This window comes from Thermobia domestica, chromosome 4 (assembly GCF_964235325.1).
Source record: "Thermobia domestica chromosome 4, izTheDome1.hap1.1, whole genome shotgun sequence".
Lineage (NCBI taxonomy): Eukaryota > Metazoa > Arthropoda > Insecta > Zygentoma > Lepismatidae > Thermobia > Thermobia domestica.
Genome location: NC_137457.1, coordinates 296,828,436 through 296,853,201, shown reverse-complemented (window position 1 = coordinate 296,853,201; position 24,766 = coordinate 296,828,436). Strand labels below are relative to the sequence as shown.

At 34.8% G+C, this 24,766-nt stretch overlaps 1 protein-coding gene across 6 annotated transcripts in view; it reads left to right on the top strand.

The window, feature by feature from the left end:
- The window catches only part of LOC145684216 (protein lap4-like), a 378,403-nt gene that overhangs the window by 302,720 nt on the left and 50,917 nt on the right, over window positions 1-24,766 (top strand). For all 6 annotated transcript variants that reach the window (XM_081756295.1, XM_081756294.1, XM_081756297.1 and 3 more), the window contains exon 29: window positions 2,033-2,185. In XM_081756295.1, the coding sequence (XP_081612421.1) occupies window positions 2,033-2,185 (153 nt within the window). The remainder of the gene's footprint in view (window positions 1-2,032; window positions 2,186-24,766) is intronic.

The following is a 24,766-nucleotide window of genomic DNA, read 5'->3' as shown; positions in this document are numbered from 1 at the left end:
TTTGTCAGAACTTCCTATTGAATGAGAGCTGCTAAATTTTCCATAGTCTTTCTGTTTTATATTTTCTTACAAGACCGCGTCTGTCTTCCCGAACGCCCGAAAGGTTAGTCTTAGTTAGCTTCGTCAGCATTCGTCCACCTTCGTTGTATTGTGTTGAAGTTGCGTATTGCTTAAATAGTTTTCGTCTGATGAGAACGATGGGTGAGTGGTTGTCACTGCCCATTCTCGTGATTCCATGAAAAGGACTGAAAACTACGGAAAAAATACCCTTCAATGCGTTGTTTCAGGAGCTCTTATCTTATTATCAGGGGTAGACCAAGGCAAAATTTTCACCCGGGCAAAAGAAAAATTAAATGCATAAAAATACAAATAAATAAATACATGATATAGGTATATTTAGTACTTAAAATTATATATATGGTACCAATTACATTGTGTTTTTATTATTATTTATGTACCGATATGTATAAACAAAAATAATATCGAACAGCATTTATTGAATACTGCTAATGGTGACACGATTACTACTATATTGCAAATAGTTTTGTTAGTAAGATTATTCATGGCTTTGGATTAATTGTTTTAACAAAAGAGACACTGACCAAAGCTTAAAACTTTACTTTATTTTAAATTATAATTTGTAACTGTTTCGGATATCTAGCATATCCTTCTTCAGACACGATCGAAATTAATGAAAATACAGACATATATATAAATGTTGTTATATATATATAAATATATATAAATAAATTATAATAACAACATTTATATATATGTCTGTATTTTCATTAATTTCGATCGTGTCTGAAGAAGGATATGCTAGATATCCAAAACAGTTACAAATTATAATTTAAAATAAAGTAAAGTTTTAAGCTTTGGTCAGTGTCTCTTTTGTTAAAATAGTTTTGTTATATCAATAACATTAGGAGTTATTCTACCATATATATATCGAACTATATAACAATCTATTCTAACAACATGAAATACCAATAAATACATTTCACATATGTTGAACGTGTTTCATGCACAGCAATATAAACAACCCTTTTTATGTAGGTCCTAGTAGTTGAAGTCCATAGCATTCATAAAATGTATCTCATGAATTTGTACAAAAGTCGAACATTCTTACAAGACTAAAGCTTAATAACAGGTTTTATCAAATATTAATAGAAATCCTCTAACTTTCGTAAGTTTGATAAAAAAGTTAACCATATCAAAGTCAATTTAGGGAACCTTATGAGAAAGCGTCCATTCGACTGTTATCAGCGTCCATATATTCGATTCCACAAACACTATTGAAATGAATGATTTGGCAAGAACTGTACATAGCGAAATAATAACATCTCCTAGACACTACTATCAATAAAGGCCGACAGTTCGGCGCGGCAGTGTCGTTTCTAAGAAATCAAAAGTAAGTGTTGTATACACTGTTCTTCCTTCATTACCACTTTAAAAGAGTAACATATATAAAATCCAATAACATTCATTGTGTGAGAAAAGTTCATAAAGAACATGGTCCGCTTTAAACAATACCGAATCCCCCTCCACTCTTTCTTGTATATGCCATCTCTCCATTTGTCGATACAGCCTCCCTAGTAGTACGAAACTCTCTTCCTCCATTGTAGGATGGAAAAAGATAATGTAATTGATGCTACTTTACAAGAATATAAACCAAAAAAAGTCAATAGAAAATACGTTTTAAAATTTACGTTTTGAGGCTCGTGTTGGCGCCCCCTTAACTGTGGCGCCTCGGGCTGTTGCCTGGTTTCCTGGCCCTTGGTCCGCCCCTGATTATTACTTGTTTAATGTTTAAACAGCGCATTATAAAATAAATCAATTTTAATAAAAACCATTGTATTAGTATCTAAAACATTTAAGACTGATGTGTAAATATTTGGATAGGCATAGCCTTATAGCCTTAATGGATCTTACGTCCCTATGTATGAAGTGAGTAAACAAAATTGTTCAGTTTGTTCACGGACAGCTCATTGGATTTTATTTCGAAAGGTAATCGCGTTGGTTTTGTTCGCAGGTTTTGGATGTTGTACGAGCTGCCGAGTTGCTAGTCAACAAGCCTGCTAGCTCTACTGATGTCGTACCCAAATCTCCAGGTGGACCAAAGTCTGATGTTAAGACAACCACAATTGTGATGAGCAAGCATACGCTAGCACCTCAAACAAGTACAGTAAGTACACATAACCATTTCGTTTTCCCTTTATATATTTACCTAGCTGTTTATTGTTTAATATTGTTTAATATTTAGCCTCCCTAGCTTTGTTTTTTTCTTCTTTGATATAGTGGTTTATTTCTTATAGTGATTTATGTGACACTCCAAGTGTTCGATTTGCTGTTGTTCCATGGTCTCGGTGAGAAGTTGATGTGCGATTTTGTCGCCATTATTAATTTCAAAACACTTATCCAGGTAAAAATCAAGTATACTTTAAAAAGTTGAACAGCACAGTTTTATCTACGCAAGAAACTGGATGTAACCCCTGTAGCACAGATATGTTTTAAACTTTCGAAAATCTTGTACGTTTGTCATTAACTGTATTGGCACCAGTAAAATATCCACACTATCAACGTTTCAAGTAGATTTTAACTCAAAATCGTATCGTAATTAATTATTGTATTATGATAACCAGAGGATCAATATAATAAAATTTAAGGATCTGATTAATCTCAACCAAAAAATATTTTTTATTCTCTCAAATCTCATTTTTATTTCTCGATCTATAGACGACTTCATTGGCATATTACAGTTAACAAAATGTAGAAAGAATTTAAATAAAATACTAAATACAATGATTTTCCTGTTACTGGATTATCTGACTTTAGGACTTACCAAGTTTGATATTTTTTATACATGAAAATTGTAAAAGAAAATATACATTTCCATCTCAGACAGAGATATTAACAGAAACATTTTTTCGTGAAAAGCTGAAAACTAGTGTTACTTTTCGTAAAAAGAACTGATTTACATATAAGTAAATTAACCATATCGAGTGTTGTAAAAATTGCGCCCACGGACTACAGAGCGCGCTACTCTTCAGGTCAAAATAAAGCGGAAAGGCTATATAACGGTGTACCCTCCGGGACCTACTTCGGCGGACAGATCAAAAATTTCACTATGTGGCAACGTCGTACCATTAGAATTGCTCTACGAATCCATCAAGCAGTTTCGATTGTTACGCCAATAGGTGGTGCTAGTGTCAACGTCTGTCGATTTAATTTGCCATCTGGAAAGAATCAATGTAACTATTTGGTAGATCTTCTCTGTAGTTCTTTATCTGGGACGTTGCACATAGTGCAATTCGCGTCTCCAGACTAGAACCCGAAAGATATGCAATTATATATCTTTTTTTGCTTTATTTTGACTTGTAAAATAGTGTTCTGTAGTTCGTTGGCGCCATTTTTTGAACAGGAGTTTGGTTCACCAAAACATCTTTATGTGTTTACCTTGTCTGTCCGTCCAGCTGGGAGATAGAAGTCTGAAGAACTGTTCAATGGATAATGTAGAGGGTTGAGAAAGTTAAGAATTGAGTATATTGATGGAGATGATACTCAAACCGAAACTGGTAATCAACCATTTCCGATTTTAACGTTGATCACTATAGAACGAAAATGGTAATAAATAATGACAGGCTGTTTCCTGCATTCGGTTACATGTTCCAAAAATACATTTCATCTCTATCCTTAACTCTACTAAAACCGGAAGTGATAGAAATCCACTATAATTTCCGATTTTAACATTGATCATTATAGAGCAAAAACGGTAATAGATAGCGAGAAGCGGTTTTTCTGCAGTCAATTAAGCGTTCCAAAAGTATGTTCTATCTTCAAGTAATCTCTCAACTAAAACCGCCAGTGGTAACTGTTTCAATATTTCTTGAGAAAATATCACATCATACAAACCAAACTCCTTCACGTGGTATACACGAGACACATACTTGTTATGTAATATGCCATTGATGACATTTGTCGCTCTAATTTTTACTTTTATTTTTTTCCATTTTATGTCGCACGATCTACCCTTTAGTCTAAAAGAGCTTGTGATAAATCGTTATAATGTATAATGAAGGGATAACACAGAATACTCGTAACTTGAACGGAGTTTGAAACCGTGACAGACAGGTCTTGCAATCGCCAGCGTTATACTTACGTATTCAGTGATTTTTTTTTAGCTTGAACGAATGAACATTTCATGTTAATTGTAAGCAAAAAACTACCAACCAAGTAACGGAATTTAGTTGAAATAACGTTATCTAAACTTTCGTGAAATCGTTGAGAACACGTGTTGAAAACCTATGTTTGTGATGTGTGCTACAGGGAAAAACAAATATCTAAAAAAATGTTTAAAAAAAATTAAAAAGTTTCTGCTGTTGCTCTCACTGATTCCATGATGAATATTGTTCTTTTTCCTGTATTGTGGGCTGATATTTTTAAACCAAGATGATAACGCTTTATTTTATTTGATTTATATATTTTTCTATCGTGCTAAATTTAAGAATTTAAAACCTACTGCTCTGCATGATATATAAATGTTACCACCATTGACAAATGTTGCGAAATGCTGAATTTCGTACGCTGCCTGGTCCTTGATCAAGTGTAGAGCAATCCCTTTGTGTATCGGTGTGATTGGTGGCTCTTAAATATTTCTGTTTATCATTAGTAAATAATGCTTTACTAAAATATTAGCAAGTTTATTGTTGGACATTATGGTGTTCATTGGCAGTTTTCACATAATTCGTGTTCGCATCGTTTATTCTTCAATTATAATATATTCCAGTGTTTAGACCTATAATTAAGTTCACGTCTAATTTCAGTATATTTCCATTCGTCGATTGAAATTTTGGTGGAGAAAATCAATACAAGAATTATTCCGTACTATGACATTCACGTTACAAGGCTAATTTAATAAATCTTGGAAGCGTTAATGGGTTTTTCATAGATAATGGACATTTTTGTTCAGAGCTGGTCGGTAGGGCATCTATCTACCAATCGAAGGCCCGGATTTGATCTTCGATGGTGTGGAATTATCTTGTTCTTCCTTCATTTGAGGCTGCGTAGTATGCCTGGTCTGTGAGATGAATATGTGTGGGGGAGACGTCTGGAACGTGGTGATGATCACGTCACTTTCTCCAGATGCCAGTCTGGGAAGTGTGAATTACGTTCATACCGCCACTTGAGGAGCATATTGGTCTCTTCCTAATGGAGAAATATCTTTAGCTATAGACACTTTTCGATTTATATTATGTATCTCTAAAGAAGCCCTGACTAACTGAGTGACTGACTAAGTAATCACACCTAGGCCAAATTGTTTAAGCAGGTTGCGAAATCCTGGGAGGGGGGTGGGGTGGAATTTCCCCACTTTAGAATTTTGGAAGAAAATTTCCCACCAATAACTTACTGATGGTTGACTAAAGTAACATTGTCAGAAGTTTGCAGATTATTAATTCATGTTTCATGTGTAATCAACGAATACAATAGTGGTTAGCGGTATCTCTTTATCTTGCATAGTTTGTGGATATTCAAATTATGTGAGTGAAAACATTTTAGTGCGAAGATTTTTTTTCACTCCTTTCTTCTCCCCCCCCCCCCCTCCCTCTCGCTCTCTCTCTCTATCTTACTTACTTTTATGATTTCTTACCCTGCCACTTCGGATTTTTGGAAATTTACGACGTAGAAGATGAGTTGCAGTTACTATAATAAGATATTCATATCTTTCAAGTTTTTAAGGTTAGATACGTGAAATGTGCTTTTTGGACTTCTCATTTAAAATCATCAAACACATTTGAACGTTTCTTGATATTTGACCTAAAATAGAAGGGAAGAAAGAGGGATGGGGTACCTCACTAAGATACCTATTCTTGGAAATTTAAGAGAGATTTGCGAAGATTTAAACAAATCAAGTTTTTTATTTAGACCTTTCAGTTATATTTATTAAACAGGTGTTTTAGCACTTATTTGATACTTGACCTAGGAGTGCAGAGTAAGATGTCCATGCGAGGCATTTGAGTTTCGTGCGAGGCATCGAGTTCAGATTAATTCTATATGAAAGACAGACAGAGGAGAAGGAACGCAAAATATTACCTGTAGTAACACTTGGGACGTTTGCTAGTATTTAATCGATATTGAACAAATTTCAGTAACACCAGTTGGCGAGGGTTGGGTCAATCTACCATGTCTGATTGTGAATGTCAGATACTATAGATCGACCTTTTTCATTTTTTCGGCCAAATCATGACATCAATCTTTAAATATTGCTAAAGCGAAAATTGTGTCAAATCTGGGTTTCCCGTGACTCACCCAGTTCTTTGTCGTCCTGCCCAGTGTCTCCGAACTGGCGACTAACATATTCTTGCACAATAGTAGTATAATGTGCCGTTGGAAATAAATTACTTCACTATGATTTCAAACTTTTGTAAAAATAATTAACATGCAATTTTTATCTGCAATATCGCAATAGTAAACCTAATACATTGAACTGTTTGGAATATTAAAGATGCGCAACGTAGGAAAAGTCTAGAAACTGGTCTTCTATCATGACGTATTATTCTGGGAATCCTGTTGAATCCTCAAGATACTTGCTTTCTGTGTTCGGCAGACTTTTACAATGCCTCCTTTTGCAAATTTTGCATTTGTTAACAGCACATTAAAGCAGAAGGGATTAGTCATTTGTTTCTTCTCTCCTACCGATGACTTGTATCCGGTATTTCGGTGATTGACTTGGACACATGTGTAGAAGGTAGACTCGGTACAGAAAACAATAGGCGAAGCGTATTGTTTATTGCTATCGAAGCCATCTGTACGTAAGTGTTGGTGGAGCTGCAGTTCGTAAGACTATTAGCGATAAGTTGTAAGATCGTGTGAATTCTGCTCGTGTAGTTTTATGGAGGATGCGTGCAAGCGAATAGTGTTTTGACACTGTCTCACTGATCTGACTTCCTCATATGTATCATTCTTTGACGGTCAGCTGTGACACGTGCCATTGTTGAAGTTAGTTACTGCTTGTCAATTATGTATGATGGAAGAAGGCCCAATGCAGATCCTTAAGAGATGTGATGATATCCGATTGATTGCTTTCCTTGTGTTCAAAATAATCTGAATTTAATATTTCATATGAAGAGGCGTCTTTTTTAATATGTAATACACGAAGATCAGCGTAAATCCTGTATAGACCCTATTTGTAGTTTGAAAAAAAATAATATAAAGCAAGTCCTATAGTAATATTGTTTCGTAACTTTAAAATAAAAGGAAACTTTACTAAATCTGAATATAATGAATTAAGGATATTGCTTTAATAATGTTGCCTATGTTATTTGTTAGCATTCAAAATTTGATTCTTCAGATGTGGATGCAGTTATTCTTGATAGAAATATTTCTTAATAATATGGATGAACAATTGAAATAGGTTGTAGTATCCTCAGTAGAAACAAAGACTAAATTAGGTGCATCCTATTATAATTAATATAAGATTACATAAAATTAATTGCGTATTGAAAGGAAATTACAAAATTGATAGAGAATTTACAAATTGAACATACTAAAGCCTGTTTTGGAGGAAGACCTCCATGCACTGAACTTTTTTATATTGCTTCTTTACATAATTGAAACAAGGGCTTAATTACAGGAAAGATGAAGGTTGGAACAAACTGAAGTCCATTCTGACAAAAAGTTAAAACGTCGTGGTCGACTAACTTGACTATGCAGAGAGAATGGACTTTAAAGACGCTATTGACGTTTTTGACAAATCTGCTCGTTGACCCTTTGTTTATTTATTGATTAGTTTACATACGTTTGGTTTGGGCTTTCACCTGTATGAGTTCCTTGTTGTGTTTGTACTTTTGATAATTGACACTTTCATCTTTCTGATTTCACTTTTTTGAAAGTGAACTTATTTGTTTATGGAAACTTAGACTGTTTCTTTTATTTTTAATTACAAAAATAATTTAATATACATAGATGTGTTTTTGAAAATTACATTTCAATATTATGAAAAAATAATATAAAGTAAGTCTTATAATAATATTAGACAACATAACGTTTCTGAAAAATTGAGCTCAATGTTTAGCGATGTGAATAAATGAACGAAACGTAAGATTGGATGAAGGGACATAGAGTCAGGTTTACTTTAGTGAAAGAAAAAAAAAAAAAAAAGGTAAAATATGAATGCTTTAACTATCCAGCTTTAATGATGTAATTTTCCAGTAACCACGTGCTTTGTAATTTAAGTCATGACATGACTCAAGACAATACCGTAGATTCGTTTTAGTGTACAAAGTATGATATAAATACATTTCTACAACAAAGAGGGGTTTATAAAATAAGTAACTCCTTATTGATTAGCTAACAAATTTTTAATTTTGACAACCACGCTAGTAGAATCCGGTATTACCATCTTTCCTTTTGCTGTTAGAAAGACCGAGGTTTTATGCAAACCTTGAAATGTAATTCCTTGTACAGTCCGCAGCAAAAAAAAAAAAAAACCTGCAACATGAGCATGTAAGTTTATTGTGAACGACGAAGTCTTTTGCTCCAAAATAAGTGTGCAGGGGAGGATGCCGAGGTTTCTCCTGGCGTGATTCGTGCCACTTAAACGTTATGTTGATTTCCTGCGCTGTTAGGCGTAGTTTCACAATAAACTTAAATGCTCATGTTGCAGCGGACTGTACCATATTAAAGATTTTGAGATAGGCACCTCAGAGTCGACATTCCAGTTCATCTTCATTTCATTTTTGCAATTTAAAATTCGTAATAAATACTGTATTTTAACCCATCTGAAGCCAAAATAAGAAGATGTAAGGCTAATAATTTAAATATACTTACCCCGAAAGAACCCGTTTCTACTGGTCACGGAAGTCAGAGAATACTCAGGGAAAATGGTGCAGGTCAGGGAAAGTCAGGGAAATTTTATAAAATATATTTTTTCTAACATTAATTGTACACCAATTTCAGCTTAGTCAACCATTAATGTTCACAGTATGGAACGTTGCTCAGATTTTTATGGGTACTAAGTGGAATGTACATATGAGCAATTGATTATTATTTGTCTCTATGGAATAAATGTTCTTACATATAAATATTCCTGCTATTTATTCTTTATTTATATGTCAACGTCATCCGACATCTGTCATGAAAGTCAGGGAATTTCTTGCCAAAGGTCAGGGAGAAGTCAGGGAAATGGGTTTCTGCAGATCAATAGGAACCCTGTCTAAATATGAATGTTTCGGCAAAATGTCATTGCATTCTCCAGCATATATCTTGTCAGAAAAGTAACTTGATTGTGGAGCTAAATCTCGTTGAATATTTTTTCTCTCTATGGTTTTCTTACTTTCAGTAGTCCTCCATGAAATTTACCTTGCACATAAATATTCTTTTTCGTGAGTACTAGCCGGTATAGTCTATAGCTGAATAATAACTATTAAAGAAACATTGCTTTCCAGTCTCATTTGTTTTAACTGTTTTATTTCATCCCACTAATATCGTAATTAATTGAAGAAAAGGGAATTTCTTCAACATTCTTCAAAAATCAAATTTTGAGATATATGAGGTGTTATCAAAAAATGCGGTGAGTGATTTTATTAGAAACAAAATAATAAACTTACATGGAATTTATTTAATGTTCTTCAGAATATTGTCTTTTGGATAACAATGCGCTTATCCCAACGTTGAATTCATGACTGGAAGCATTTCTGGAAGGCTTCTTTTGGAAAGGCATTCAGGTGCTGTGTTGTGGCCCTCTCAATGTCAGGAATGGTGTCAAAACTTTTCCTTTCCGCATGGTTTTAATTTTTTTAGGACCAGAAATTGCACGGTGCTAAATTTGGTGAGTAAGGAGGATGTGGACAGATAGGAACAATTTTCCGGCCAAGCACTCGCGAATCAAAAGCAAGGTGTGGCACGGCGCGTTTTCGTGGTGAAGAAGGGAGCCATTTTTCCATTTAATCGGAGGTTAAAGTTCTTTTCACGGGCCGATACGAGATATTTAGTTCTTCGTAAAGCTCGCGAATAGTCATTCGCGTGTTTGAACAAATCATTTGTGCCACTTTTCACACGTTTTCATTTGTTTATGACGTCGAAGGACGTCTTGATCGTTGATCGTTTTCAACCGACTACTTGCTGCTTTTAAATCGCTCATACCATTTGTAAACAGTCTTCAGTGCCATCGCTTCATCGTCATACACTGATTTTGACATTTTGTAAGCTTCATTGGCACTTTTTTTTTTTTTTTTTTTTTTTTTTTTTTTTTTTTTTTGCAACGCAGAACAAAACTTAGTATTGGCGTGCGACGGACACACGTAACGCGTCCTCACTCTTCTGTCTCTGGAAGCCAACTAACATGTCACAACTCGTTCAAACTCGACACTGACTGTACAGTCCGCAGCAAAAAACCTGCAAGATGAGCATATAAGTTTATTGTAAAAGGACGAAGTCTTTTACTCCAAAATAAGTGTGCAGGGGAGGACGCTGAGGTTTCTCCTGGCGTGATTCGTGCCACTTAGACTTTATGTTGATTCTCTGCGCTGTTAGGTGTAGTTTCACAATAAGCTTACATGCTCATGTTGCAGGTTTTTTTGCTGCGGACTGTACCAAAGGTTTAGGCAGCCGGTCTTACTAGTTGAAATGGATACCATATCGATAGATAGTACTGTGCAATTACATTCACCGTACGTTTTGATCACACCTTGTATTTCCTTCTAATTCACAGTATTAATTTATACGAGAAAGGTAATTATAAACATGCCACATTGACTTGATCCCTAGTCTTCCGTTGCAAGCGCTGCTATCGGCTGGAGGAATTCCACTCGCTTAGCAACAGCTGAACCCTTATTAACTCAACGTGTGGGTGTGTGAGAGTGAGAGCTTTAGTTCCCATTTTTGCCACAGCTCAAGACATTTTGGCAGCACAATAGTCTTGAAGAAAAAGTTCAAAAAATTAAGGAATTGTGTTTTTTTTTTTCTTCAAGACCTATTACGTTTTTGGTATAAAGGAATACAGTAAATTAGAAGGAAATATATCTAGGAATTTGATTTTTGAATGATGTATAAAAGATTCACATTAGTATGTTGTTAACACTTTTCTTCCACCAATTACGCGCCTTCGGCGTGGGAAACCCGGGTTCGATTCTCGGCAGGAGCTCACGTGGTTCGGATTCCACGTTAATCAGTAGGTCCAATCTCATATAGCCTTGCGGCTGAAAGGGACATTAAACTCAAAATCAATTCAACTTAACTCTACCACTAATTACGTTATTAGTGGAGTGAAATAAAAATAAGTGAGACTAGAAAGCAATGTTTCTTGAATTATTATTAATCAGGTACGTAAGATACTGTTTAGTGCTTATGAAGAAGAATGTTTAAGCACAAGGGAAATTTTATGGAGGGTTACTGGCAGTAAGGAAAGTAATATTGTTAGAAGAAGATACATCAATGGGATTAGTTCCATAATCAACATTAAGTTTCTGACAAGATAATTACTTTTTACTAAAACGTTCACATTTAAAAGTGATTTTTGGGTAACAGTTTTTAAATTTTGAATATGCTTCCTATTAAATTCAGTAGCTTTATCAAGTAAATGTACCGGCTGTTCCAAAGTCTGAATTGGTCCACTGATTGAAAAAAAACTTCTAGGGCTGAGAGTTGTTTTGGGGTAGAAATATGCGATATGAGTGGGGCGAAATGCTGTGAGTGCACATTCAACATCATTATGTTGGAATTCTTTCAGTTCTTTCAAACGGCAACAGTGTTATGACTTACCCGCTGGTCTAGTGGCTGGGGCGCACGCTTTTGGTGCACAAGGTCCCGGGTTCGATTTTTACTGGGAAAGCCTTGAAATTTTAACACATATCAGTAGTTCGGTTTCTACCTTAAATTGTGGGTACATGTCTCATATAGCTTCGGTGCTGAAAAGATTGAAACTGCAACCAGCTAATGAGAACAGTCATATGATGCATGTGTGTCGTAAGAAAATCGTTGGTGAAATTTTCTGCAAAATCTGTTGCAAGTAACAGAGATGTTTTGTTACCCGTAACAGATTCTGGAAAACTCATTTTACCAACAACTTTCTGTCAAATATTAACCCTAAAATGTGTATCACATGATCCTGTTCCCGTTTTCAAAATGGCGGACAGTACTGATGCACCCAACATTTCCCTCTCTCATATCGGCGATTTCCATCGTACAACTACCCTTTCCGATTACAGTTTTCCAATTCAATATTCCGATTCGACTTTTGTTCAGCTTCAGCGATCTAAGTTGTCCATCTCAGAATCCTGAATACAACATATGGAATTCTCTCTCTCTAAATTTTCTCGCAACCTCTTTTTTGGTCGTTTTGTGTTGTTGAAAATATTGTTCGGTTTATTATGACTAACCATGCTCTTGAGTTCCTTTTCTGATGTTGTTTGTTGAAATTCGAAAGCTTCCATCATTCTTTATAATCCATCTGTTGTGTCTTCCATTATAATTTCTGCAGTTTGAAATGTTGAAATCATAACTTCACCAGTGGTTTGTTTTGTAAACATTATTTACGAACATCTATATTTGTCAAATGCGTTTTTTAATGCTAAGTCTCAAAACATGGTCGTTAACATAAATTTCTGCCTATAAGAGGTTGTAGAGGGTAACTGCTATCCTCGATTTCAGCTCATGTTGCTTTGGTCAGGACATTTATATATATATAGTAAATTCTTCGTATTTCCAAAGGTAATCCATATAATATATAATGTATTTCCTCATGTCTGTGGTCAACGATTAAAATAGAGGCACGCAACAAAAGACACAGCTAATGAAAATGACAAACAGCAACAGTATTGTTGCATTCTGTTTAAATAATCAGTTCAGCTAAAGTTGATTTTTGTTTGATTTGAAGCTTCACTGTTTTTTAATTATTTAAATCCTATAACCTCTGGAGATTTTAGGAATCCGTGATACTCCTTGCAAGGTACATTTTCGGCTAATACAAACGAAATAGGTACGGAATATTCGTTTAAAGCCTCAAGTCTAATACGGAATATTCGTTTAAAGCCTCAAGTCTAAATTGTACAAATCTTTTGCACAAATTAATTCTAAAATAAATTTTAAATTATCCTAGAATTGAATAATTTCATGTTCCTCATAGTTTAGCGTTTAAACAAAACTAAAGTTAAAAAATATATATATGTATAAATTGAATTCATGATAATTTGTTTTTAACTTGCCTTTGGAAATAGCTTTTTTAAAATTGATGAACACCCTCGTGGCTATACGCTTAGCTTAGCGTACGCGCTTTTGGCACGTGAGACATGGGATCGATTCCCCCGTGGAAATTCATGTGATTCAGAACGCACGTTAAGCGGTAGGTTCCCGTCCCATATAACCTTCGGACAACCAATCAAGTGAAGTCGTCTCATAGAGTTCTCACATTAAACAAATACTGTGAAAGCTTGTCAAAGTCAGCCACTTTGGGATTAATAGAAACATCCAACTTACACAAGGGTCAAATAAGAGAATAATAATACCACACTATTGTATCTCATGTTTCATAAATATATGGTAACGAAATGTGGGATATGGCCAGAGGTATCACCAGGAAAAATTATTTGGAAATACGGCGGGGAAAAGGGTCTTATGTACGTTTAATAAGTGAACGTAGTATGTGCGTTTAATGAAGATTGTTCGTTTAATAAGTATAATTCTGTAGAGATTGTATGTGAAATTATTGACTCCGTTAGGAGTTAAACTCATTTCAAGACAACATGTTTAAAATTACGAATTTACCGTATACTCTTCAATTTAGAAATTTTGTCCTGTTAGTCACGAATTTATTTAATCTGACATTAAGCTAACCAGTTTTACCATCAAAACAATTAACGACGGTCTACTATATTTTGTGTTTTACTGCTTTGTTCAATAAATACCAAATTTGTCGCCTTTTGTATGTGTGTATTAATCGAGGGACGGTTCAGTCCTCTCTATAGGGGTTTAAGCTCCATTTAAAAGATTTAGCAGTACAACTGATCGTGACCAGGTTAGGAATTTCTATGATAATACACGTATTATTGGATCAAAAGATCCAATATATTTCAGTCAAATATTTTCTTGTAGGCCTTATAGCTGGAGAACTACATATAATGTAGCCGAATCTAAACTATCAGTTAACTCAGTGTGATGTGCTTATTCTGTAGAAAATACGAAAACTCGATTAGGGTCCGTTCAAAACGTTTGTGGCACCTGATCCAAAAACTAATTATTGGCCAAGATCGCAATCTTTCGATCCATTTTTGGTTTTCCTATTTCTTATTTTGTCGTAAATACATTTCTACAAGTTATATGTTCATCCGTAAGGCTGTACGTAAATAAATTATCCGGCGTTCTAGAGCAAATCTTTTGTTTAGTATCAGTATCAAATTACCAAATACAAAGTTGAAATTAATATGTAATAAGTCAATTTAATTAAATTATATTTAATGTCCAACAATAGCATTATATATTATTTTCTAAGCTGATCGTTAGTTGTTACACTTACTGAACCACAGACGAAAGCGCACACACCTCTGTACTAGTGGGGAAAATTAACCTTGTGTCTTGTAGTGTGAATGCATGAAGAAAGACAGTCTACTATGTTTCTCCTTAACCTTGGTGTTATCTGTGTTCCAGTAAAGCTCTGCATGTGCTTTTTAGAGCTTGTTGTGAGCGGTTTTTTTTTTATTGACGTAAACATATTTCAGGCAAACTTCTAAATAAAGTCAAATATTAAAAGATATAAATAAGAAGAATAATTTTTCAGTTTCATTGTTAATCTTGTGTCTGTTTTCTGAGAAAAAAGATATGTTCAGTTTTGTCTTAATTCGTTCTTTCAGTAATTTTGACTTGTGATTTTCAAGTGTTTGCAATTGTTTAGGTATTTAAAAAATGAAAGGAAATTTGATCAATAAATTAAAAGAAGTAATTAATACTGGCAATTCAAGGAAGACTGCTTCTTATCTTATGTCATAATGAATGTTGACTATCACAGAAAATTCTATTAATTTACGAAGTATTTTAAAATAATCATGCGTATACAGAGGAATCCCAAATAATAATTTAAATAAGAGAAGCACAATAAATTCTTTCTAATATATACCGCTTTCCTCTGAATGTTATCAATCATTTTTGTCCAGAACTAGTCATGCCCTTCGATTCGTGATGATAGCAATGGCGGCTTTAGCTGGTAGACCGCGTAGGCACGGTCCTACCCAAAAATTTAAAATATATATATATATATATATATATATAAACGCTAAAAGATACAATAAAAAAAAACATATTTTCCACTATTTATATTAATGGGAGATAATTAGTTAACAAATAGCATCAACCACTACTCTAAAAGTAATTTCCTATTGTCATCAATCAATCAAATGTGTATGCGTATCCATAAGCGAGGGAGCGGGTCTACCTAAAATTAAAATCCTAAATCCTCCTCTGGGTGATAGTTTCAATAAAAGAGAAACATACTTTGTTTATTTACTTCACGGAATTACTTAACCCTTCTCCGGGCAAGACATTTTTGTAACGTAGACAAGCAACCGGGGCCTGTCAGACCCAGTACATATTTTAAGTGTAGAACACTCAAAATTCAATGTCTATTGTCACATACTGTTTCGACTAATCTAATATATATATATATATATATGTCAAGTAGCAAATCCGGTCCAGACATTTTTGTAACGTAAACGGGCAACCGGGACCTGTCAGACCCAGTATATATTTTAAGTGCAGGACACGTAAAATTCAATATCTGTTGTCACATGCTTTTCCGATTAAAGGTTACAATAGCCACGTGTTCAATATATAATTATGTGACCATTTGATCTAGTATTTCACAGGAATTGCACTAAAGATTACGGGTCCTCTTAGGCCCCGGTTACGTCAGGAAAAGGTTTTCAACTTTTTTAAAAAAATAGTCCATTACCTTTACCAACTCGATATATTCACGATTTTAACTTCGACTAAGGATAGAAGAATTCAGAATTTTATGTCATCGAAATATATATGGTTATTGAGAAATTCGAAAAAAAAAAAAAAATAATAATAATAATAAGTTACTGGGCCTGTGAGGCCCCGGTTGCCCGGATATGGGTTAAAAACTAGCATAAGCCATTTTGAGCTAGTTTTGTACCAATGTAGAAATAACAAGGAAAGAAAAAGCATCACTACAGATAATAAGAAGCTCAGCAGTGAAATCGATTATAGTAAATACTTAAAAAATATGTCCTCAGTGTATTTTTAGAGAGAAGCAAATCATGGTACTAAGAAATATTAGGATTAGAAATTAGATTTCTGAGTTTTTGGCAGTTATGGGCATTTTAGCCCATCACGTATGAGAGATAACATCCCTCGGCGATCATATTGGCCTGGAGATTTGGAGAAGAAAGGAAACTTCCTCGGACTCTTGCGTTAGGTACCATCCCGCCATTTGTCTGGTGTGAATGAGAAAAGCCCAGGAAAAACCTTATTGAAGATGGCTGGCCTGAAACAGCTTGTACACTTTTCAGCTGAGTGTCCCGACTAGGAATCGAACCGAGGACTTCCCACAATGGGGATAAGGAAGTGTATGATAGAAAAGTAAGAGTATGATGAAAGATAATTCTTTTCTCTGATGTCTAGTTGTAAAGTTTTAGTTAGATCATTTACTGTGGTAGTTTCATTAAGTGCCTGTGTGTTCTGCATAAAAATGAGACTAGTGGAAAAGCAGAGAAAGGTTTGAAAGGTATACATATAAATATACAATTGAATAGAAGAACGTCAAATGACTGGGTTGGCAACGGTTGGGCGAGACCCCAGCGTCAGGCTGTTAGTGGTGGTATGTACTACGTGAGGAGGAATAGAATGACATTATACTGTAAGCTGAGCAGACAGTGATAGTGTAAAAATTGCAGCAATGATAACTTACAAAATCTGATAAATAAGCTTTCGCTTGCTGTCAGTGGACAGTAGCAATACCATGCAACTCAACTCTGCTGTAAACAATCTTGTTGCTATTTCGCAAGTAGTTATTATGTAGAAGGCAAGAAGATGCTACCATGTATGACGCCGTCGCGGCATGGTAAGAGCAACATTATTTCTCTCAGAGTTGGCGACAGTTCTTATTCGATAACATAAACTAATAACTGCTTCTAGGTCATTTCTTATAAGTCGGAAATCTGGGCGTGCAGTTTATGACGTCATAATGTCAGGTATTCAGAATTTCTATATTATTCGAAGTATCTTGAAAACTTAGTGAAACCTCCCTTAATGAACATTTTTCAATAGCTGACACCTCGATAATGCGAGCAAATTCTATTGTTCCGGAAAAAAAATTATTATGAGAAAGAATCCTCTCGTTTACGGACACTCTTAGATAGAGACACGGACAATCTTCTTTTACCCTCAACGTAGACAGGAATTATTGTCAGCTCATGAATATTTAACACAAAATACTTCCTGCGTAGAGGGTAAAAGAATCAAATTTCGATCAGAAACAAGTGTCAAAGAATTCCTGACAAACAACTATTGCAGACTTTTACCCTAATTATGTCTACATTTTATTTAATAATAATATTACATCTTCTTATGTCCTTTAATACAACCAGTAAGCAGTAGATTTTCATACTTGTGAACATGTTTGGATCATATGAAAGACGTGTTTAAACTAACACTCAGAAATTTCCGTAATTTTTTGGTTTGTTTTTATAGTTTAAACTGTAAAAACAAACCCAAAAACTACGGAAATTTCTCTATGCTTGCCAAATAAATGGTTAAGTAGCCCTTCCCGCTGGTCTAGTGGCTAGTACTCGCGAATTTGGTGCACATAATCCTGGATTAAATTCCCAGTGGGAGAATATTGAAGTTTCAACATATTACTTGGTTTGAACTTAAACTGTAGGTCCACATCTTGTAATACGTCGTTGCTAAAAACGAACGTTACATTTCAGTAAACAAACAAGAACCTGTCTTAAGCAATATGTCTCGTCTCACTTATCCTTAGCGCTGAAAGACCCTTTAAATTCCAACGTTATCTATCTTCAAAATCTAATGAGATAAGCTTTGCAGTTTTCATGAGCTGTGATTTCCAAAGGAAACTAAACGGTTGTATTTTTAAAACGTGTTCATATATTTCAAGAAGAGATACCTCAGTGGTGGGCCTTGAGGGAAGTCACGACGGTTAAAATGTAAATGTTACCACTGCAGCCTAAACGAATAAAGGTTATCTAATGTATTATTTTTTGTGTACAGCCTTTACCGAAGGTACTACTGTAAAAATCTTCCACTGCTTACTCGACTTATAAGTTTATATATATATATATATATATATATATATATATATATATATATATAACAAATCACTAATATTCATCACGAACTACAAGAAAAAGTAGGCTTCCAGAGTTGCCAGTTTTGATACTTCGTTTTGGTGGATTATATTTGTGAGTCTTTCTCTGTGTGTGTGTGTGTCTCGTCTATGTAATTAACAACTTTGGTACCATCATATGTTTTTTAATCTTTCCAGAATTCTTCACTTTTATAACAAAGGATAATCGCTGTCTAGTGTTTTGTGACAGTGCTTTGTACAATTTTCTCATCGTCTGCTTCTTCCTTTTCAATCAGTATTTGGTTGTGATTAAGTCGTGGTGGAAAATAAACTAAATATACTGAATTCAAGAATGTGATAATATATATATTATAATTATGATATGAATGTACATAACAGTAAGTGTGCGTGTGGTGATACTTAGTGTCCATAAAAAAAACACCTTTTCTTTCCTTCTTTTTCTTAAAACTACATCTCTTCGTAATTTCAAACATTTTTTTTTTTTAAATAGAAACTTAATGGTGCCCCTTTTTACTATGACTTGCGAAGCGTGTGATGTGATTTTCGTCTTTGTGTACAGCAAGTGATCTAAGTAAATATATATATACATATACAATAAATATTAAAAATATAAGTTGTACAAAATATATAAGAAAACTTCTCAAGCTCAGGTTCTTGTTGTAGAAATGTATTTATGATAAAAAGAAGAAAATGCGAATTGTGGTGAAAACTTAGTAAGATCAGTATTGGAAAGAAAGAATTGAGCAAAAGCAAGTTTGGACTTGTTTTATTATTGTTTATACTATGCGTCAAACCTTATTTTTCAGTGAAATAATTGTACATTTTTGTATAAATCCTCCATATATTCTTTGTTGTTACATTATATATATATATATATACTGAGAACATTGGTTTAATCAGAAGAATATAGTAAACGGATATGTTATATATAAATTTATCTTTTGAAAACTGTTAACGCAAACAGTACGTATTACCCAGCATCCTCAGTGAGCTGTTAATATTATATCATGTAAGAACTGCTGTAGTACATCGTAAAGAAACAAAGATTAATGAGTGTGAATGAAAGTGGTTCTTTGGAAATAAGTGACCTGTGGAATATAACTAAATTAGTGTAGAAGCCAAAAAGACCAAATACCGGTCCTTATAAATAAAAATTTAAAAAAAAAGGAAAAAGAACATAATAACAATTTATCAAAATAACTGCTGTCGTCCATTTGAATGGGATCATCCTGTTGCATTGAGTGTTCATGTGAATTTTGTCCATTGGTGGCGTTCCATTTATTCATAAGAATGATCTAAAAAAGAATTTTAAAAAATAAGACATGCTTCCCTCCGTGCTAGTGGACATAATATAAAATGAAAAGAAAAGTAAAGGACTTTACTTTTTATTTGTCTATAATGTTTTGCTAAGTCAGCTGAGAACGAAGATCGTAACGGTAATTTATTTTTCTATTTTAAATAGAGAAAAAATAAAATGTATAGGGGAAAATAGAAGGTGGAAGAAAGAGTGTTAGGACGAAGAATTTCTTATTTATTTATTTAAATGAGAATATTCCAATTTGAATGCAACTAGCATAAAATACTCATAAGGGATCATTCCGATTTTGTGAATTCCATTGCTGAAAATGATTGCTAGCACTGGATTCAGCACGAAAAGAAATAGAGAAAAAGAGGGTGTTTAGTGGCAGACCCTATATAGGGTGGGGGATAAATGAGGGCGAAGTGTAAAAATAGAACGTAGAAAATGTATAGAAATGCCATGTTAATTTTGAAACGAGTAGAGGTTATGAGGAATGCATGTAGAGCTTCACTGAATAGGCGTAATGTGAATTATGGGGAACATCTGAAAAGTCGCTGTGTTGGACTTAACGCAAGAAGAATATACGGGAAAGGGGTCATGACATAATGTCTCTTGACGCACACTATTGAGATCAATAGTGACCAATACAGTTTGGAACCTCTGTTTAATTGCAACTGTTATGGACCTTAAGAATGGTTGTGTGGTTGATACGAAAATGGAGACAACAGTGGGCATATTTGAAAAACGATAAAGATGGACAATCGGGCTCGTCACAGCTGTCGCCGGTATTGAAATTGAAGCAGTTGTCGACAGGTGTCATGAATGCACCAGGTGCTGTTTTCAAATATGCAGTTTTGTAGAAAGCACATCCAATCGTAGCTTGGAACCTTGGTGCTGTAAACTGGAAATCAAGAGCTATATGTTACATGACCCTTTCCCGCATATTCTTCTTGCGCTAAGTCCAACATAGCGGCTTTCCAGATGTTCCCCATGATTCACATTACGCCTATTCAGTGGAGCTCTACATGCATTCCTCATATCCAATATTTGAGCTCAATCCTCTACTCATTTCAAAATTAACACGGCATTTCTAGACATTTTCTACGCTCTATCTTCATACTTTGCCCTCATTTATCCACACCTTATATACGGTCTGCCACTAAACACCCTCTTTTTCTCTGTTTCTTTTGATGCTGAATCCAGTGCTAGCAATCATTTTCAGCAATTGAAATGACAAAATCGGAATGGTCTCTTGTCAGATATAGATCTTACCTTGTGTCAGGAGGATTAAAAGCTCTGTCGCAGTTTCGATGTACGTTGGCATCTTTATCGATGACTTTTGTTCGCTAATAAACTTGAGATGTATGAGTAGGTTTTTGCCTTCCTGTGAAACCCTTCTGACAGAAGAAATAAAATGAAATCTTCTTTTCTAACGGAGAACTTGACTTATTGAAAAAAAATGCTATTCTTCTACAAGGTGTTTGCTACAATTGCATGTTTGCCAAGTCATCGTATAATATGCCTGTCAGATTGTGAGAATGTCAGAGTTGTGGCAGCCCTATCTCACATGTTCAATGAACCACCAAGTTAATGGTGGCAACTAGAAGTGCTTCTTAGATCATCAATCTTTTGATTGATTTATCGCAGCTTCTCTCTCTCTCTCTCTCTCTCTCTCTCTTTTGAGCTAGACTTCATTTCCATGTATCTTTTCTTCCGTACATCACCTTTCCACTCTTCCCTTTCCTGACCTAGACTTTTCATCTCAATCTATTTTTTCTTCCCCATATCACCTTTCCACTCTTTCCTCTCCTGAGCTAGAATTTTTCATTTCCATGTCCTTTTACTTCCTTACATCAGCTTTCCACTCTTTCCTCTCCTGAGCTAGACTTTTCATTTCCATGTATCTTTTCTTCCCTACATCACTTTCCACTCTTCCCTCTCCTGAGCTAGAATTTTCATTTCCATGTCCTTTTACTTCCTTACATCAGCTTTTCACTCTTCCCTCTCCTGAGCTAGACTTCATTTCCATGTATCTTTTCTTTCCTATATCACTTTCCACTCTTCCCTCTCCTGAGCTAGACTTTTCATTTCCATGTATCTTTTCTTCCCTACATCACTTTCCACTCTTCCCTCTCCTGAGCTAGAATTTTCATTTCCATGTACTTTTACTTCCTTACATCAGCTTTTCACTCTTCCCTCTCCTGAGCTAGACTTCATTTCCATGTATCTTTTCTTCCCTACATCACTTTCCATTCTTTCCTCTCATGAGCTAGAATTATTCCTTTCCATGTCCTTTTACTTCCTTACATCAGCTATCCACTCTTCCCTCTCCTGAGCTAGAATTTTCATTTCCATGTACTTTTTCTTGCTTAAATCAGCTTTCCACTGTTCTCGATCCTGTCCCAGACCTTTCATTTCCGTGTACTTTTTCTTTGTTTCATCTTGTAATATTTATTCCGTATATTCTCTAGTATTTTTTCCTTCCGTTCTTCTCTCCACAGCTAATAGCGTGATTCCTGGATGTCTTAAAATGTGTCCGATTATCTTTTCTTTTTAAAATATTCTTCAGTAAACTCCTTTTATCTCCTGCTATTTTCAACCTCAAAATGAAGTAATAATAATGTTCTCCACTCCCATCATTCGTACGAGGGAGGATCAGAAACTAAGGTTACAAGTCCGATATTTGTGGAGTTTCGTCTGTTGTAGAGGAATGAGGAACATGCTGTAATTAAAATACATGGAGTTGGCAATTGTGCAAAGTTTCAGCCACCCGCTACTTACGGCGCTAGTTGTATGTAAATGCAAATGGTGACTTGTTTGGAAAACTAGTCTCGCGAAGAAATCCGCTCAATTATTAGATTCCTGTAGGCGAAACATGTAACCGCGGCTGAAATTCATCGACAGCTGGTAAAGGTTTACGGCAAGATTGTAATGTCTTGTCAGCATGTCGCAGAATGGTGTTGAAAGTTTGCGGCTAGTAGAGAAAACTTTATCGACTAGAAGAACACCACGCTGTTGAAGCAGTTTCGCTAGGACACCATTGACCACCTCCTTACAGCTCGGACCTCGCTTCAAGTACCTGTTCCCATACTTGGAGAAACACCTAGGAGACCGTCGCTTCGCATCAGACGAGGAGGTGAAACACTTCGTGACAACGTAACTGAACATGCAAGGACAGGATTTTTATTAGGAAGGAATCTTCAAACCTATCTCACAATGTGACGAATGTCTCTACCGATATGGAGACTCTGTCGAAAGATAACCTAATGTATATACTATCTGCTGGCTGTATTGATGTATGAAATAATATTTACACGTTTCATTGCAAGCTTTATAAATTTACTTTCTGATCACTCCTCGTATTACTATCGAAGATGAAAAAAAAAAAAAATAAAAAGAAGTAGAAAATCGTGAAAAAAAGGAGGTTATAGCCAGTTTAATCCAAGCTCGTGGTTGACAGGCATAATGGAAATGTGTGATGTATGCTCTCATTTTTTTTTTTTTTTTCTGTGAGAGGAAGATAAAGTAGATGAAAGATTTTCATAAGATTTTACCGGAAAAAATCAGAAGTGACGCCTGTGTATTACGAGTGAAATTTTGGTTACCATTTTACCGGTTTGGTTACCTGTCAAGTGACATCTCTAAGTTTAAGTGCAATTGTTTGGAGTCTAAACGATAACTTAGGTTATACTGCGAATGTTTTTTTTAAAGTATGGAGTTATTAAAATGCGTACATACTTTAACCTTTCCGATAATACCGTGGGGAACTGAGTCACATTCGGAATGCTTTGCATTGTTCTGCATCGTAGTTACCCCTGGCCATAGAACATGTATCACATGATCGCTATTGTCATTTGGAAATTTCGAAGTATTCCAAGATGGCAATCAAGTAATTTCTATCTGCGATGATTTCTGCATAACCACTTCTTAATATTTTCTTCCTTCTTTCTGTGGCAACGTTTTAGTGACGCCATTCAATATTATATTAGTGGTTGATATGCCTCTATCAAATTGTAAAAATACAAGTAGGAGTAATGTGGCCCAAGGGCAGGCCGTATAACATTAAAATAGGATAGGCCAGAGTTCTATAATTATTCACTTATTGCTCCTACTCATAGCATTGGAAACATTCTCTCCATACCAAAATCCGATCGTATTCACACTTTCTGACCTCATATGCCAGTACTTGATAAATGTTTGTTATGTACTGTACTGTACGTTTTAAAAATTTATTACAGAAAAGTGGGGTCCAAGAATAAAAATATTGTACACATTTTAAGATTAATTTGATGCCTTAAGTTAATTGCAGTTCACATAAAATGATGTACCTATACTTTCAAACTATTTTAAAATAAACATATCATTGACGTAAACCGTAACCATTTAAACTTGCTTGACTGTTCTTTCATAAGTAATTTCACAGATGTGAAAAGATAGACCTAAAAGAGTCAAAAATTAAACTTAGTTTTTTGAAAAGGTCCTTGATAAATGATTGCTTCTCTTTGACAGAGTTGCGTTTATATGAAGGCGCTATAAATCGAGTAGACCGTTGCAGAAAATATTATTCCTGACTTTATAACGGAGTTGTTTTTATTTATTTAATTAATTAGGGCGAATAATTGATAGTCTGCTGTATTTAAATAAGTTGTCATTCAGTTCTTAAGAGTTTATTGTGTGTTTGCTGGCATCAATAACAGTTTATACAAACGAAGGAAAGAGGTTGGATGAACTTGAGAGACACATTGAAACGAGAAAGTTTTTTCCGCTCCCAGCTGGAGCGATCCATGGGCGCCCAGTTGTCAGGCAGATGTCTTTAGGATTACGCTACTGCGAATGATACATAACTAAAGGACATCAAGTACATTCTTCGATATTAAATTATAAACTTGCTCCAGACCTCTATGCATTGACAAGGTTTTTTTTACGGATATTATTCTGTTCTTTTGTACGTGGAAATGACTAGTACTATATACATGGTATTACATAAATGTATCACAATATATTGGGAACAGATTCCTCACATCATTTTTTTTTTTTTTTTTTTTTAAAGGTCATATAGATCTGTGCTCAAAAGTGGATAGTTTTGGAGTTATAGGGTGCCGAAAACGTGAAATAAGTGAACTTCAAGAAAG